The sequence below is a fragment of the Acyrthosiphon pisum genome, chromosome A1 (genome assembly GCF_005508785.2).
Source record: "Acyrthosiphon pisum isolate AL4f chromosome A1, pea_aphid_22Mar2018_4r6ur, whole genome shotgun sequence".
NCBI classification, from domain to species: domain Eukaryota; kingdom Metazoa; phylum Arthropoda; class Insecta; order Hemiptera; family Aphididae; genus Acyrthosiphon; species Acyrthosiphon pisum.
Window position 1 is genome coordinate 77,392,122 of NC_042494.1, and position 18,495 is coordinate 77,410,616.

The 18,495-nt window shown below is 27.1% G+C and overlaps 2 protein-coding genes across 2 annotated transcripts; one reads left to right on the forward strand and one right to left on the reverse strand.

The window, feature by feature from the left end:
• Positions 1 to 8,832: 8,832 nt before the first annotated feature.
• On the forward strand, positions 8,833 to 12,767 carry LOC100570127 (mismatch repair endonuclease PMS2). Its single transcript, XM_029487565.1, has 8 exons — positions 8,833 to 9,025; positions 9,512 to 9,632; positions 10,886 to 11,664; positions 11,730 to 11,878; positions 12,052 to 12,152; positions 12,238 to 12,335; positions 12,412 to 12,561; positions 12,659 to 12,767. The coding sequence occupies exons 3-8, from the start codon at positions 11,122 to 11,124 to the stop codon at positions 12,728 to 12,730; spliced, it is 1,113 nt and encodes a 370-aa protein (XP_029343425.1). The 5' UTR covers positions 8,833 to 9,025; positions 9,512 to 9,632; positions 10,886 to 11,121; the 3' UTR covers positions 12,731 to 12,767.
• Positions 12,741 to 18,454, reverse strand: LOC100570212 (tether containing UBX domain for GLUT4). Its single transcript, XM_029487566.1, has 5 exons — positions 18,129 to 18,454; positions 17,338 to 17,471; positions 13,785 to 14,008; positions 13,511 to 13,684; positions 12,741 to 13,175 (listed from the first exon to the last, which is right to left on the reverse strand). The coding sequence occupies exons 1-5, from the start codon at positions 18,288 to 18,290 to the stop codon at positions 12,979 to 12,981; spliced, it is 891 nt and encodes a 296-aa protein (XP_029343426.1). The 5' UTR covers positions 18,291 to 18,454; the 3' UTR covers positions 12,741 to 12,978.
• Positions 18,455 to 18,495: the final 41 nt, after the last annotated feature.

Sequence of the window (18,495 nt, forward strand, 5' to 3'; positions counted from 1 at the left end):
ACAGTAATGTTTATGTTGGATATTTGTGTATCTAAAATCGAAGTATATTATATATTATATGAAGAATTTTTTTGATACATCTCGCGAGTATATCTACAGCATTTATTATAACCGTTAATAGTGTTTAAATATCATGGTTATGGTATACCTACTGATTAATAACATATTATGTAAAAGCTCAAAACTCTTTTATTTGTATCTAAAGATTTAATAACTTATTGAAAATATAAATTATAAATTATTATAACAATAAACATTGAACAGTAATAACAAAATATTATATTATCTCACAATAACCACATTAATTTGTATTTAAGCAACATTTCAATGATTTCATTAATTATTGTACCTAAATAATAGTAGGTAGGTACAAGGTACCTAAGGAAAACATAAAATATTATTAGCATCTAACATTGATATGTTTTACACTTAAATGGTACTAATATAATATATAGAGTATAAAGATAATTGATTCGTCATTCTTTAAAGAATTATTAATATTGGGATTTGGGACTCAGTATACTCTATCGCGGGTAATCCAGGCACATGATAATCAGACATGTCCAGTAATCCAAGGCATCCAAGTATTTCATTAGAAGATACATTTTTCAGTGAGCAAAAAAAAATAGTCAATTTAGTTAATTTATTACAATATTAATACCTATTTATAGTATATGTATATGGATGTGCCATGTGTTATTTTTATTTTATAATTTCAACGCCTGATGGCAATTCTACAAAGATTTATTATCTTGTGCAGTAAAAAGATAACATACTTATACTTATAAGTAGGTAACAATAATAATATTATGTACCTAGTACCTAACTAGTACCTATGCATGTAATTTAATGGAAATATTTTTATATTTTATTAATAAACTCCAATATTCTGATTATAGGTATTCTAGTAAAAATTTATAAATATCGAAAAATATTAAAAAAAGCCAGTTATTAGAGAACTGTAAACAATTTTCTTAGTCCCCAAGATATATAGTTATACTAATCATCATTATAGTATATAATATTATGAAAATCCCCATATGGAAATAAAGTTTGATAAGAGTATAATACATTTTTATATATGTATAGTGTATACCTATTATAGGTACCTACATAATAAAAGGAGAAGTATTAAGATGTGGGGATGCATATTAGAAAGTTGACTAAAAGTTTTAATTACCATATAGATACGACGAGTACTATCAAAAGTTATAATATTGATATATCAAAATCGTGCGGCAGCTTTCCACTTCGTTTATAATGTGAAATAATTGTTCATTATATTTAATTACAACAAACATAATACTTAATTGTAGTTATAATATAACCCAGATTATTCAGGGTAGGCTATTCACTACACTATTAACTTTTTTGTTGTTGTGGGTGTTAACGATTATATGTATAATAATTAATAAGATAGATATAAAAGATATATCTAATTATTTAGTTAGCCAATATACGAAAACAACTAGGTAACTAAAAATGTATACTTCGGGAATTTTGAAATGTTGAGATCATAAAAATAGAGATATAATACAAAAATTATTATCGAGTTAATACACAATCTTTATTACCAAGGTATACCTTATAGTTGATAGGAACAATAATCAATATCAGGTGACATAATATCGCTATGTAGTGGCGGACTGAGGCCCTGAAGGCCCAGGTGGGTATAAGTTTCAAAACTACCAAACAAGAGACTCGTTTTACAATTTTTATTCTAAATAAAATGACTTTTTAAGGAACTTAAAACAAAATTAAAAAAATTCTATAGGTTTATACTCAACTAAATTTAACATAATAAAATAAAACAAATTAACTACCTCAAAATTACAATTTTTAAACTTATAATTATATATAAAATATAAAGTAGGTGTCACCCTGCTGTACAGTAGGTTACAAGTGGGTCACTATAATAGATGGTGTTAAATTTAAATTCAATGATATAATATCATTATGACGATTCTGAGCGAAAACAGTCAGTCAGTCATCCTATGATATTATTGTGAATACCTAAAGTAATTTATATATTTACCTATTTACGTGAAACCTTGTTTTTAACTTCCAATCCTTAGCTATAAAAGATGAACATTTTATACAATTTTAACTATAAAATAATTATTAAATTTTGCCAAAATTCGAACTTTAAATGCTTATATAAAAAAAAAGTGCCAATGTATTTTTAATATTTTTCAACTGCTATTGAAACAATATATCAGGAGCCTTGCATTAAATTTTCACGCTTTTTTACCAGACAAATAAAATTTTATTGATATTTATAAAAAAAAAAACTAAAAAAAAATGAAAATTGACAGTGCCCGTAAACAGCTCAAAATGAATCAAAATATTTTCAAAATTTTATGGTGTATATAAAATGAGAATATAAACATTCAGTGAAATTTTTGTGTATCTACAGTTATTAGTTTTTGAATAACAATAAAATAACAAAACCGTTCATGAGAAATCTTAGAATAAAAAGAAAAATTTTTATGAATTTCTAACTTAAAATAATTTGTTAATTTTCATGTTTTTTCCGCGTATTTTGTCAATATTTGAACTTTATATGCTAATAAAAAAAACTGTGACTAAGGATTATTAATATTTTTCAAACTTCATTATAACAATACAGAAGGAGCTTTGTATTAAATTTTCAAGCTTTTTTACCTTTTTTACAAATAAAGTTTTATTGACATTCATAGAAAATAACGTAAAACTGAGTATATAGAAACTGAGTATATCCGTAAACAGTTCAAAACAAGTCAAAATATTTTGAAAATTTTTTCATGTACAAAAAAAGCTAATATAAATTCAGTTAAAATGTCATGTATTTACGATAATTTGTTTTAGAGTTTACATCAAAATTTAATCAAAAGCCAAAATCGATTTTTGTCAAAAACCGATTTGCGTGAAAATTCCCGTTTTCCTTTATTTTTATTTGCGCTTTTGAAAACTATGGGAATTTTAAATTTTGACCTGCCCAAAAGTACCAACTAGATTCATTTTTCCATAGAACAAGATACTGAAGTTGAAAATCGAAGCATTATTTCGACTACTAATCGTGTACACAGACACAAAAATTAAAAATTTCATCATTCCTCTCAAAATATCAAATTAAAAAAAAAATGTAATGTTTTTAATTTAAATACTATTTTTAATACTAATTACTATTATTATTTAAAAAAAATAATAAATTACTAAGTGTTCCAGAACTTTAACCAATAGCTTCTCAGGGGCGTCATTTGGGGGGGGGCAGGGTGTGCAATGGCACCACTAACTTAAAAAATGTTAACAATTGGCCTGCCATTAATACTCCAATGCGCCGTCATAATTAACTTATACATGTTTTCATATATAGGTAATATAAAAAATATATATTTTAAGTTTTTGTATATGTACAGTAATGACATTAGCTGGTTGCTTTAACTGCTTATAAGCTTTTAATTCTTTGAATTGCTAGCTATTTAAAAGTTGCATTAGTCGTTATGAGTTTCAATTATAGAATTATAAAAGGAAAGGAAAGAATATTTACATAGGTTTGCATAGGTTTCCTACATTTATATATATATATTTATATTTTTTTTAATGGCCTGGTGAAATGTCAAAATTGGTCTGCCTAAAAGTTTGCACACCCAGAAAAAAACTGAAATGACGCCCCTGTAGCGTCTATTGACGTGTATCATTACATAATAAATTCCAAAAATGAATCTAAAATAACTTTTATAGCCTTCGCGGCTGCAGTCGGACTGTTCCAGTTGTTTTATTTTTGTAAATAGTGTATTGTAAAATTGTATTCGGTAATGATTACGATGTGGAATTGAAAAATTATAACTCGAGGACCAATCATAAAATGTCTAAAGGGCCTGCAGGGTGGGTATGGCCACTTACCCGCCCTGCAAGTCCACCCCTGTCGCTATGGCCTATGGATTATCTATGGCTAAAATATAAGTAGGTACATAATAACTAATAAGGGTCTATCTAATACTAAGATTATTTGTTCAGTCACCAAACACCGTTATCCCCCTCCCTGTAGATACGACTGATTATATATAATATGTAAGCAAATATAATATAGAGTGAAAAACAGTTCCCAGGATATTAGAACACTCCAATAAAGTTATACCATTGTACAAAAACAAAAAATGATTGATGATGATGACAGAATGATTTGTAGCGAAAATTACAGTACAAAAAAGGACAATGCAGGTAAATATATAACATAGAGTAATATTACTCTATAATGTATAATTGCTGTGGCTCGTGAGAGATAACAAAATTACCTAGACATTTATTAAATATTGTAAATTTAATCAATGACCTAGTACCATAGTACCATATAGATAACAAATATAATTAAATGGTAGATGTTTGGACATGCTATGTGCAGAGAAAAGGAAAAAAGAATCAGAGTAGCTATAGAATGATGAGCAACAGAAAACAGGTAAATAACCAAAGGAGTGAATAGGTAACCAAACGTTGGATGGACGGAATCAATGAAGACTTGAAATATTGTTCGGGAATAATTCCTCTGCGATAAAAATAGATAGACGGAAGTGGTGTTGACAGCAAAAACTTTTTTTGCGCTAAAATTCAAGTAGAATTTCTTAATATTATAATAGGTTTAACTACTTGTTGACAAGAAAATCGCATGTAACTTTCAAGTTTTAAGGGATTAGGGAATACCGTTTTATGATTTCGATTGATCATCGATGGAGAACACACAACCAACTATCAGCCCTAATCCGGGATTGCATGCAATTTACAAGTTTAAGTTGTTTAATTAAGAAGTTTAAGTATTTAGTAGTAAAAACTTTAAGAATATAGGTTTGCAATACACCATATTATTGTAAGTTGGCAAACTTACCTAACTGTTTTTATTATTATTACTATTTTATCTAATTATTCAAGCTTAATTTGTATTATTATTTATTTTTAATTTATTATATATTTTGTATTAATATTCGAATACTATATTGTTCTAAGCTTTGAATTTCGATAATTATTGTTTTGGTAAATTTGTATTAGGTAAACTGAACTATCTTGCGATCGATTGTCCTGGGGTAAATTATTTACGATGAAAAGACGGGACACAATGACAGCATAAAAGTTACAATAATCTAAATGTAGATATTATATTCTAACTTATAAGATTTTTATATAAGTATTAGAACAGTCAACGTTGATAATAATAATTTAGTAGGTAATATAATAATCGATAATCCTTAATAACAAAAATATTCTTAATCAATAACTAATATGCATAGGTACCTATGTATTATATATTAATATAATAGGTTATAGGTACCTACACGGTACACGTACTCCTATTTGATATAACATAGGTACTTTCTGTACGTGGGTACTATATTATATAGGTTCAACAAAAATTATATTGGTTGAACGTGATTTGATTTTAAGTTTTAACTGATTTTTTTTTTTAAATCATTAATGTTAAACTGCGAGACGATTGATTTATTTATTTATTAATTTAAATTTTTAATCAATTTTTTTTTATCTCTTAATGTCTAAAGACTGTCGTACAAAATATAACAAGAAAAAAAGTGCTGTGTAGAAACCGTATACACAAAAGGACGTACGCTTGGCACAAGTGTTGCACACGACGATTATTTTTAATCTGAGAGCTTTATTATTTATTTCTTTCACGAGAAATCATGAACCATTCTGACATTCCGACTAGATTATCAAAACGAAATAATAATAATAAACCACAATATTTTTAGTATTAAATGTATGCTATTGACAACTTATATAATTATATATTATTAAGATATTATATATTAATTATTATCTAATTGACAACTAATATACAATTATATATTAACATATTATTAACTTATATTATATATTAACTATACTCACCTAATTTATAACCCTAGGCAATTATTTGTATACATATATTTATATGCCTACTTATATTGATAAAATCAGTGACTACTAACTGGTAGGCAAGTCGTAACAAACAGTCCAGTTGCATGATTTTTTTAATTTACAAAATTATTTATAGAAACAATATTATATAGCAATGTCAAATTTAATAATTTATGAAAAATATGCATCACGTCATATTATGTAATATTATGCCTTTTTAAATAAATAATCAGCTAAGATCGCTATAAGGATGTAGTCAGGTGCCGTTTTATATGTATACAGTGTACACCTTTCATAAAATATTTTGTGGTATATATTTTAGTGAAGTACCTATGCCAATATGGCTAATAGTATCGCATGACGCATGAATTATTTACTAATTTTAAAAATCTGACCACTGGAATTTCTGACGGAGCTACAGCATACCTAAAAATAGTTAATATAAAAAAGTAAAATCAGTAATAACTATATGATATATATTACAACTATATGTCTATGGATACAAATCAAATTGAATAATTAAATATCATAATAAGTAGCTACGTATGAAATTATATTTTTCGATTGAACATCAATCACATAATAATATACAGTCTGTGTCATACGCAGAATCATTATCTCGACACTAAATCTTCAATATTTCCATAAGTATATAGGTTTTCAATTTTGAAAATAATCAATCTGTATTTTGAAAAATTAAGATACACACTGTCACGCAAATACGTAATTCAATATTTTATACAGCAGCTCTTATTTTTCTCCTTTATATTTGTTTATAAAACCAATTGTTTTTTTTTTTTGAAAAGCCAACTATGTTTCATTTCTATTTTTTGAAGCAGAACACTTTTATAAAACTGTAGATATATGAATATAAAATATAGGACGTATATTTTATTTTTATTTAGTAACCATTTAAAGCTAGGTATAGTTAGTGTCTTAGTGTTGTACCTTGTACAGTTGTACATAATATAATACATTAATACTTGTAGGTACCTATGTATTATCATTGTGTTAAGTGAACCACACATTTTGCGGTTCATAACTTACCATTTTACTACACTTTTCGAATATTAAATAGTAAGTATTAATTCATTATTCATTCAATAGGAAAGGTACTCGATATTTGTACAAAAACATTTTCAAAAAAGGTGGGTAAGTGGATGTCGCTCTGCTGTACAGTATGTTATAAGTGGGTCACTGTATAATGGATAGTATTAAATTTGAATTCAATGATATAATATCACTGTATAAGAAAAACGATTCTGAGCGGAGACGGTTTGTCAGTCTAGGTATTAGACATACCTATTATAGGTATACTTATCTATAGTATTAAAAAAAAAAATGATCTATAATAGGTATCAATAATAAATTCCAAATTAATCATATCACAATATCCATTAGGTAACGCGTTACACATCAACAACAAACCGTGGTACTATCATAGATATATAATAGTATACTTTAGAAGTTTCAAATACCCACGAATAATATTATACAATCACAACAAAATAACTAAAATAGTTATTCCAGGTTTTTTAATATGTAATTTCGTCCAAATTTGAACTTAAAATGACTATAAAAATAAACTGTGCTAATGTATTTCTTAGAATTTTTGGTAACAGAGTTAAATATTTACGTGGAATCTTGTTTTAAATTTTCAATCCTTAGATATAAAAGTTGAACATTTTATAATTTTTTAACTACAAAATAATTTTTCAATTTTAAATATGATAAATTTTGTCAAAATTTCACCTTTCAAATGCTTATAAAAAATAATTGTGCCTATGTATTTTTAATATTTTTCAACTTCTATTGTAAAAATATATCTGAGCATTGTATTACATTTTTACACTTTTTGGCCGAACAGATAAAACTTTATTGATATTTATAGAAAAAAAAACTGAAAAAATACTGACAATATCCGTAAACAGCTCAAAAATTCAAATAATTTTCAACATTTTCTCGTGTAAAGAAAATGAAAATATTAACATTCAGTGAATTTTTCAAGTATCTACATCATTCGTTTTTTAATTACAACAAAATAAGAAAATCGTTATATGAGAAATTGAGTGAATATCAAATGTTGTAAAAATATGAATTTCAAACTTACATAAAAATTTAATTTTACTTTCTTGTAGATATTTTCTTTTTGAAAAAGGTAGACAAACATATGAAGAATCTTGTATTACATTTTCAAATCTTAGATTCAAAAAGAAAATTTTTCATGAATTTCTAACTTAAATTAATTAGCAAATTTTCGTCATTTTTACGTATTTTGTCAATATTTGAACTTTAGATGCTTATAAAAAAATTGTGCTTATGGATTTTTAATTTTTTTCATCTGCCTTTGAAACAATATAATAGGAACCATCTATAAAATTTTCAAGCTTTTTTAACCAACAAATAATATTTTATTGATATTTATAGAAAAAAAAAATAAAAAAATAGAAGTTGAAAATGTCCGTAAGCACATCAAATTAAATTAAAATATTTGAAAATATTATGGTGTATAGAAAATGCTGATATAAACATTCAGTCAAATTTCATGTACCTACTGTCATTTTTATAAGAGTTGCACCAAAAACCAAAATCGATATTTCCGAAAACAGATTTTGTTTAAAAATTTCTCTGTTTTTCCTTAATTTTTCTTTTGTTTTTCATGGCGCTTTTGAAAACTACTGGAAAATTTTCAATATTGACCTCCCCCCCCCCCCCCCCCCCAAAGTACCAACTAGATTCACTTTCCTATCAGAAAAGATACTGTTGAAGAAAATCAAAGCACTTTTACTGTCCTAAATGGTGATGACAGACACAAAACTAAATTAAAAAAAAAAAAATTAAAAAAAAACACACATCATTGTAAAATCAATACATTCATCGTTCCACTCAGAGTCTAAAAAAAAACAACACCAAATGTAGTTCAGCTTGAAATAAAAATAATGTAATACATAATATATTATTTATTTTATATTAGGTTATAAAAACAGTGAATGAAGTTTACCATCAATACAATCAAAATCAATATCCATTTGTCTACTTAAATATAACTATTGCGAGAGCTGAAGTAGACATTAATGTGACACCAGATAAAAGACAAATATTTTTGTCTAATGAAAATTATTTAGTCTCAATAATTAAAGTAAGTAATTCATATTTATTATTCAACTACTATAATTTATAATGTTTTACATTTAACTATTTAACCTGTTAATTGTTGGTTTCTTGCCAAATCTCATTATCGGTAAAAATTAAATTGTTGGTAAATGGCGTTTTAAATAATTGAAAAGTTTCTCTAGGATTTTGTTTATATTTTTATCTACAGTACAAAAGCATATTATAATTTTGTATTGTTTTATATATTACATAAACCTATCACACTAACCAATCACATTAACGGTTTAATGAATTCTTATATCATACAACAATACAATAATAATGAATATTGAAAAATCTAAAAAAAACATGGTTTTATAGAGATTTTGATGGTGCCTCTTCACAAATCATAGTGTTAAGATTTATACACTAGATAGTCTTCAAAAAAAAAAATTTTAATTTTGCCGTTAATAAGTTTTGGTAGTAAGCCAACATAATATACCCTGTGTTTAAATATTACTTCTATTACAAGGCCAGTTTAAATAGATTGTTTGAAAATATTCCATCTACTTACAAGATTAATACGTCATTGTATGAATCAATATCGACTAAAAGGCCATATGAATCAACTATTGAAAATAAAGATTGTAAAAGTAAGCAAAATAACTATTTATATTTAAGAGGATGTGATATGCGCATGTGTTGTCTCCGTCTTACAAGTGCATGATATAGCAAATTTTACGCTTAGCAAAACACGCGTAGCTCCGTTAATTTAAAATTAGAGTAAATTGACCTCTTATGAAATTTAAAGGTAAGATTATTATCTAGGCAACCTCATGGGCTTTTTATTATATTTTAATTTTAAGCGAGTTATGAGTACTTAAAGATGTACAAACAATTTATAATTTTAAAATACTCATAGCTGGCATTATAATTATTAAAATATAATAAAAAACCCATGAGGTTGCCTAGATAATTATCTTACCTTTATATGTTATAAGAGATTAATTCACTCTAATTTTTAAACTAACAGAAATACACGTGTTCTGCTGAACGTAGAATTTTCTATGTTACGCTGTTGTAAGACGGAGACAACACATGCGGGCATCACATTCTCTTAATAGAGGAATCACATTTTATTTGTTTGATAATAAGCATAAAATAAGTAAGAAAAACAACATAATAGATTTTAATGAGTTTTGATTATGCAATTTTATAGAATTTTTAAAAATAAAGAAAATTTTAAAAGTGAAATCATGTCATTAACACTATTGCCACAGATTATATAATCTGTACTATTGCTTTATTTGTAATCACAACATTTTTAAATAGAAAAAATGTATTGAGGAAAACAATAGACTTCAATAAATATTTGTATTAGAAAAAAAAACAAAACCTTCAAGTTATTATGAATATACTATCATATATACTAATATATTATGATTATAAATACCATGACAAAAATCTATTTTGTCATGATAAATATTATAGATTGCTTACAGGCCGGTTTTTCGATGGCGCAAATTATTTACTCCCAGTAGATAGCGAGGTGACGTGACTACTAGCGATTACAACATTACATGACATTACTAAACACAAGCCCGCACCCAAACCCTAGGTTAGTGATGTTGTATAAGGTTGTAATCGCTACTAGTCATGTCGCCTTGCGTATACTGGGAGTAAATATTTCGCGCCACAAAAAAACCGGCCAGTGAACAATCTATAGTATTTATAATTAATGACACTATATTATTATATATAATTGTTATTTATTATTTAATATTTAGTCATGCTATATTCTATAAAATATATAAATACCCTTGAACATGATATTATAGTTCAGATATATTAATAATAACAACATGGTTATTAATTAATTATTTTAATTATTGAAAAATTATTTCAGTACTGAAGTTGGATATAAGTAATGAATATGAAAGTAAAAATACACCTAGTCATTCGGAACAAATTAAAGCTAAACTCGTTAGATGGAAATCTGATAATTCTAAAATACCAACGGCTGTTTCAAGTACAATAGATAAATTTCTTAAACAAAAAATTGAGCCTATTGATAATGTTCAAAAAAATAATACTGAGAAATTAATTGAAAAAGAAGAAAATAAAATATGTACTGGTCCATTTATGTGTGCTGACACCAGTGACACTATTGCAAACATTGACAAAGAGGGAAAAAATGATGAACAAAAACAAGAAGGCATTAAAAATGATAAAAAAAAATCCACATATATTGAAAATGCAAAAAGCGAGAACATCGAATCAACTGAACATTTTGTTGATAATTCAAATGGTGAAAATATGGATAATAATACATTTTGTTTAAAAACTGTTGCTGAAAAATCAGGTTCTGAAGTAGACATTGATTCAATACATAAGAGTGAAGTAAAAAATGTATTTGTTAAAGATATAAAAACATATTGTGATTTTTCAAAAATAAATACAAATGCTAGTATAGAAATAGACACTTCTACAGCACCCAAAGAAAGAAAATTTGCACTAGTTGAAACTAACATTGAACAAATTAAACAAAGGTTAAGCAATTTAAGGTTTCGAAGATCTGAAAAACAGAAAATAAAAACACGGTTTTACGCAACTATTGATCCAATTAAAAATCAACAAGCTGAGGTTGAATTAAGTAGAGAAATTTCTAAAGATATGTTTTCTAGAGTAAGTAATAGTAAATTAAAAGTAAAAATTTAAATAAATACAGAACCCTTATCATTTCTTTACAGATGAGTATAATTGGCCAATTTAATTTGGGTTTCATCATTACCAAACTTGATGCTGATTTATTTATAGTTGATCAACATGCTACCGATGAAAAATATAACTTTGAAACATTACAAAATACAACTAAAATTACAAGCCAAAAATTAGTGGTGTTAGTAATAATTATAAATTAAAACTAACATTTTTACCAAATCAGAATTTCTTTAAATTCTGTATAATATTCTATATAAACAATTTTCGTACATTTAAATATTTGGCTAACAATGAAAAAAACTTTCTTATTTTATTTTGTACTTGTAAATTTAATTTTTAATTTTTTTACAGACCCCAACAATTAGAATTAACTGCTGTTAATGAAATTGTATTAATGGAAAATATTAATGTATTTCAAATGAATGGATTTGATTTTCAGTTCCAACAAGATGGTAAGTTTTATTTATTCTTTTTTTGAAACATGTTCATAGTTATCACTTATCAAGCATATTATTTATACTATTTTTAATTATTTAGCGGAACCAACAAAGAAAGTTAAATTAACTATGATTCCTATGAGTAATAATTGGAGCTTTGGTAAAGAGGATGTAGATGAACTTTTGTTCATGTTACAAGTAAATAGTAATTTTAATATGAAGTAAAATTGAAAATAACTATTTTTTTTTTAATATTTATTTTAACATTATTTAGGATGCGCCAAATACTCTTTGTAGACCTTCTAGAGTTCGTTCAATGTTTGCATCTCGCGCTTGTCGTAAGTCCGTTATGATTGGTAAAGTATTGAACTTTGGTGATATGCGAAAACTCATTGACCACATGGGAGATATTGAACAACCTTGGGTAAGCTAAACATAAAAAATAACCAACTATATTGACTTTTTGTCAATGCTAATTTATAATTTGAATTGGTTTGAGACTTGAATTTTATTTATTTTAGAATTGCCCTCATGGAAGACCAACAATGAGACATTTAGTAAACCTTACATTGCTAAATGTTAATGCAGAATGAACACAATATGTTCTTTAAGCAAATTATTTATTTACAAGTACATAAAAAATACAATGATAACTACATCATAAAGATGTATAAGGAAAACAAAATTGACAACAAATACTTAATTGTTTTTAAATCATTTTTTTATTACTAGATTTTTAAATAATATGGCTATTATATAAATGTTATCAATAAAAATATTAAATAATATGCCATACAGAAATTAATAATTATAATTATACATCAATAAATGATTAAGTAATTTAAACACAATTTGTAGTTAATGATTTTTCTTCATACAGGCTTAAACCATTTAGGTGTCTTCCCACTATTTGCTTTGGTTTTATTTTGTTGAGTAAAAACAGTGGTTTTACTATTCTGATTGTCTGATTGTTTACTTGTTCCTGGCTGTTCATCATATAAAGTTTCATTATTTGAAGAGTTTGAAATTCTTTCTTTTCTGCAATTATTAATTTATTTTGAATAAGTGAGTAAATACAAAAATATTAATGGTACAATAAAGGTAGTATACATTATTTCAAATAGTTTAATAATTACAATGTTACCATTTTTGAGTTTTGATTACTGTGTTATCTTATATCGTATAAGTTATAACTATTGATTCCGATGGTCTTCAAAATAAAAACCATAGTAGGTTAGGTAAAGATTACAAGTAAAGATTTTAACTAATATTTTTAATTAAAAACTATCTTTTTGTGTTTCATTAACATTTATGAACAATTTAATTTATGCCATTGACTTTATAAATATACACATAATATATAAACAACCAACCTGACAAGATAGCAGCTATTGAAGCTTGACACCCTGACACAATTTTATGTTTGAGCTCAGGTTTTAATTGATCAATTTCCATATTGGATGAAAAATGTATCATTGCCGATGGTACACATCCACATTCTAATAAAGTATCTTCCGGTTTCAAAATAGTTTTAGGAGGTGTTGTAACTGTTAAAATGAAATCATTGGTGAATTAATTATTATTACCATTGAGTACAGTATACTGTGTATTACTAAATTAATACATTTTAATTAAATTAACTCTTACACAAACAAAAGTCTAAAGACTCATCAATGAGATATTTTCGAATAAAATTAATTATGTCCAATACAGTTTCAGTTGATTTGAATATGGTTTGTAACACTAATCTGTTTGGAAAATGGATTCTAATAATACACTTTTTGTATTTATGTAATAAATTTAGTTGATTTTGAGCCTTTTCTAATTCCCGCATTGCACTTGTACACAGTTGGCCATCTTCAAATTGAGCCCTAAAATAAAAATAAATATAGTCTTAAACTTCGAAGCACAACTTGTATATTTTTTAATTTTGGTACACACTTCTTACATTATTTAATTTCAATTAAATTCAACATGGGTACACCGTTTTACCACGAAAAATTTTGTCATTAGACCCTCTGAAAAGCCCCCACATAGTCAGGGTACTTTTGACCCACCCCCCCTCAAAGTTATTTCGGAAAAACTCGAGGTGTCGTCCCACGTTTCTGAAACTCAAGCTTTCTTATAGTATGTAGGTCGGTGATGAAATTCGGCGTCCTGTGTCGAGACTGTACGAGACGTTTTTCCCCGTCTTCCGGGGCTACGAAAGTTCAAAATTTGCGTTTTTCGGGGTGTTTCTGCACGGAGACTTTTTTTTCGGCACGTCGAGCCGTTTTTGTAGTCGAGCCTTATAGAGGGCTTTGCGCTGTATCGATTGGAACCGATATCAACGTTATTCGACTTTTGGTTAGGGAGCTATGATTTATATAGTGTTTTTTGTTTTTTAAACAACTATATTAAATTAAATAATTTAATGAAGAGAAAAAAATTATTTACGATATATCGATAATGTTCAGTCACAAATTTACGTCTCGTATTTCAGTTATCATATTATGCCAATCATAACTACTATGCCGATTGATCAAAAATGATAATCGATCATTAGAATAAAAAATAAAAAAAGAATCTAAAAAATATAATTTACATTGTTTCTTTTCTTTCTTTATTATCCTTATTACCCTAGTCTATCCATGCCTTTCTTTCTTTTTCACTCACTCACGTGTAGCGTTAAAAAGAAGTTTCACTTCCCGCGCGCGTACTGGTAACACACACACTTTTTTTCTACAGTTTTACATCAAATCGTGCGCCACATTCAATTTCATTATCGCATTGCACAGTAAATATAGCGTACAGCTGCACATACATAATATAACAACAATTCTATTTTCCAGATAAATATTAATTAGTTTGAGATTAAATGAGATTGATTTTTATTCAATTTCAATTGTATGGATTTAGGTTTAAAAAAAGCCACGACCAAGACGACAGAATATAGGCCGACGATCACGTAATTATGTCGCACAACAGTCTCATTGAAAACCTTTGCACAGGGTCAACTCTGGAACTACTTATCAGTTATTAGATCTTCTTGATTTTTTTTAAACGAAAGAGTATATCACGGAGGTTATTTATGAAACAAAATTTTAGGAAAATCCACCGGAAAGGATTTTGTATTAATTGATTATATTAATCCACCGTAGGTAGAATGCAGAATACGACAAACTTGATATAATTTTGGTACTTTAGAGTTAAATCATACACTTACGTACAAACTGGGGGTCCGCGATCTAGATTGCCTACCTGATAATATACTGCTGCGAATCAGAATTTTTATTCCGGGCAACGGAAAAGTTAAGATTAATTTTATACACCATACACCAAATATTAAATAGCGAATTGAACAAAGTTTGAGTCATATAGAGTTGGTACATTTAACGGGCAACGAAGTGCACATATTCAGTTAGTAGAATAATATAAAATATTGAAAACTAAATATGTATTAAAATTGTTTAAACAGTTATTTAACTTTGAAATTTTGTATAATGTGCCATACATTATAGAATCCAACTATTGATTAATTTATCAAGTGATTGTTTTTTAATAAAAGAATAGTTCAGATATGATGAAAGTATCAAATTATTTGAATGACCATTGAAAAAATAAACACTATACTCAGTTCAGGTTGAGACTTGAGATTGAATCGCGTCGCACATGCAGACTGAGCAGCCAAACAGTGCCTAACCTCCAATGCGATGGCTATGCATTCTGTAATTAGCCGACAGTCATCGCCGGTGTTGGCCGCCGTGCATATGCTCCCACTGGTGACCGGAATGCGCGAAAAAAAAGTGTTTTGGTCGAGTGAGTGGTTCAATCTTAACCTGAAGTCCTGAACTGACTACTGAGTATATAGTAGCTGGCACAAAATATGAGCGCTGCTTGTCATGAGTAAGCGGCACTTTTTTGATAGACGTATCCAAATCATAAATTCATACATGTTTTTGAAAAATCAAGTTATTTATAATTTGGATGTTATTTTAATTTTATTTTTTTATGATGCATGATATAAATTAACGTAATGGCAGAGCTACACTAAAATAACTTACAGACATAAGGTCTAGTTCAATATTATCTATTACTATTTTATATATATATCATATACAGTAGAACTTCCATATAACGGTCACCGAAGGGATTGAAAATAATGACCACTATTTAAAGGTGACCGTTAACGGAAGTTTTACTATATTACGTCATTCATCTAAATTTACACTTTCTAGGATTATAATTTATATACAACACAAAAAAATGTTCATCTACAAACTTAAAATTTTTAATTAAATACCACCCACATACAAAATTGTATTAAGTGAAAAGTGCCTTAAGCCTGTTAAATACCAACATTTAAAGATGAATATTTTGTCAAGAATAGATATTTTAAAACAAATAATAACATGTAATTTTAAGAGGGCGTGATACCCACATGTGTTGTCTCCGTTTAACAAGTGCGTATCATATCAAATTGCACGCTTTGCAGAACACCTGTAGCTCCGTTAGTTTAAAAATTATAGTGAATTGGCCTCTTATAAAATATCATATTAGTTTTATTATCTAGGCAAACTCATGGGCTTTTTATTATATTTTAATTTTAAAGCGAGTTATGAGTATTTTAATATGTACAAACAATTTCAAATTTTAAAGTACTCATAACTCGCTTTAAAATTAATATATAATAAAAAGCCCGTGAAGTTACGTAGCTAATAATCTTACTTTTAGATTTTATAAGAGGCCAATTCACTCTAATTTGTAAGTTAACGTAGCTACATGTGTTCTGCTGAGCGTACAACTTGCTATGTTACGCACTTGTAAGACGAATATAACACACGAGGATACACGTGCTCTAAGTATTTATTGGTTTTTTGGGGGATATTATACTCGCATGTATTGTCTCAGTCTTACCAAGGCATAACATAGACAATTTAATATTTTAATGTTTGAATAATTTGTTTAATATTAGAGTAAATTGACAAATATATTATTACTATTATCAAATTTAAAGGTAAGAATATTATCTAAAGAGCCTAAGATGTTTTTTTATGATCTAATTAATACATTTTATCTAATTTTGAAATAAGTTATGAGTATTTTATAACGGATTCTTCTGAACCTTAAATTTTCCATTTCTAAGACTGAAACAACACACGTGAGTATAACTTCCTCTTGATGTTACTAATTACTAATTATTATTATCTATAAAATATACCGTGAATTTTTTAAATCTCGTAGTACAAGAGTAATATCTTTTATAGTTGGTTGAAAGAAATCATCACCTTCGTCTTGATATAACACTGAAGTACCATCCATAATGTCAAATAGCAATGTATCGCGTTCATCTAACTAAAATAAATGTTAAATATTAATTAATTATTAATACTTCCGGCATCATTTGCCGTGACTGCTGCAGTGTATGAGCACGTTAATACTAATATTGAATAGTATATTAAGAGGATGTCTCACCCACATGTGTTGTCTCCGTCTTACAAATGTACAAATAAGCAAAAACTGTTTTGCGCGGGACAACTTTTACCTTTCTGTGTTTGTAGTAAATTTCTGAACATATAGGGTGGAAAATTATTTATGCAACAGCGTGTCTATATTTTAGGTAACATAAATACAATAAAATAATGCCTCTAAACATTTGGTTTTTTGTTTTTTTATTTGCTTATAAAAAATGATTGGATAGTGCTATTAAAAAAAGAGCATGCTGTTGCACAGATAAAGTTCTCCTTTACATGTTGTGAAAATTTGGTAGTTCTACAACAAATATGGTGCGAGAAAAGTTGTCTCGAGCAAAACAGTTTTTGTTATGTCATACATTTGTAAGACGGAGACAACACATGCGGGTGTGACATCCTCTTAATAAACCTCTATAGAAATACAAATTAATATTTAAACTGTTGAATAAATAAGTAGATGAACTGTTTGTAATAATAATAGTAAAATACAAAAGAATATAAATAAAAGCAGTTAAAAAATGCTTGGAATCTTACTAACATAAGATATAGACTTCTTGAAATTAATGAGATCTTCATTAGTAAGAGTAGGCTTTTTTTCGTTGTCTAATGCTTTAGGGTCATTATCAAAGTTTTTTTGACATGTTGACATATTTATAGGCTCAGATTCTTCAGCTTTATCAGTATTTGGTTCAATATCCATAGGCTCTTGTGGATTTGTTGTCACAATCTTTGCTGATTCAACACTTGATGATTCATTTGTGTTTGTTTCTTTATGACTTAAAAATTCTTCAAGTTTTGGTTTTCTTACTGCACGTACATATACATGAGCTTGGTCTTCGGATTCTTTTTTATTAAGTAATCTAGTTAATCAAAATATAACATTTTTAAGTAATTTAAATACATTT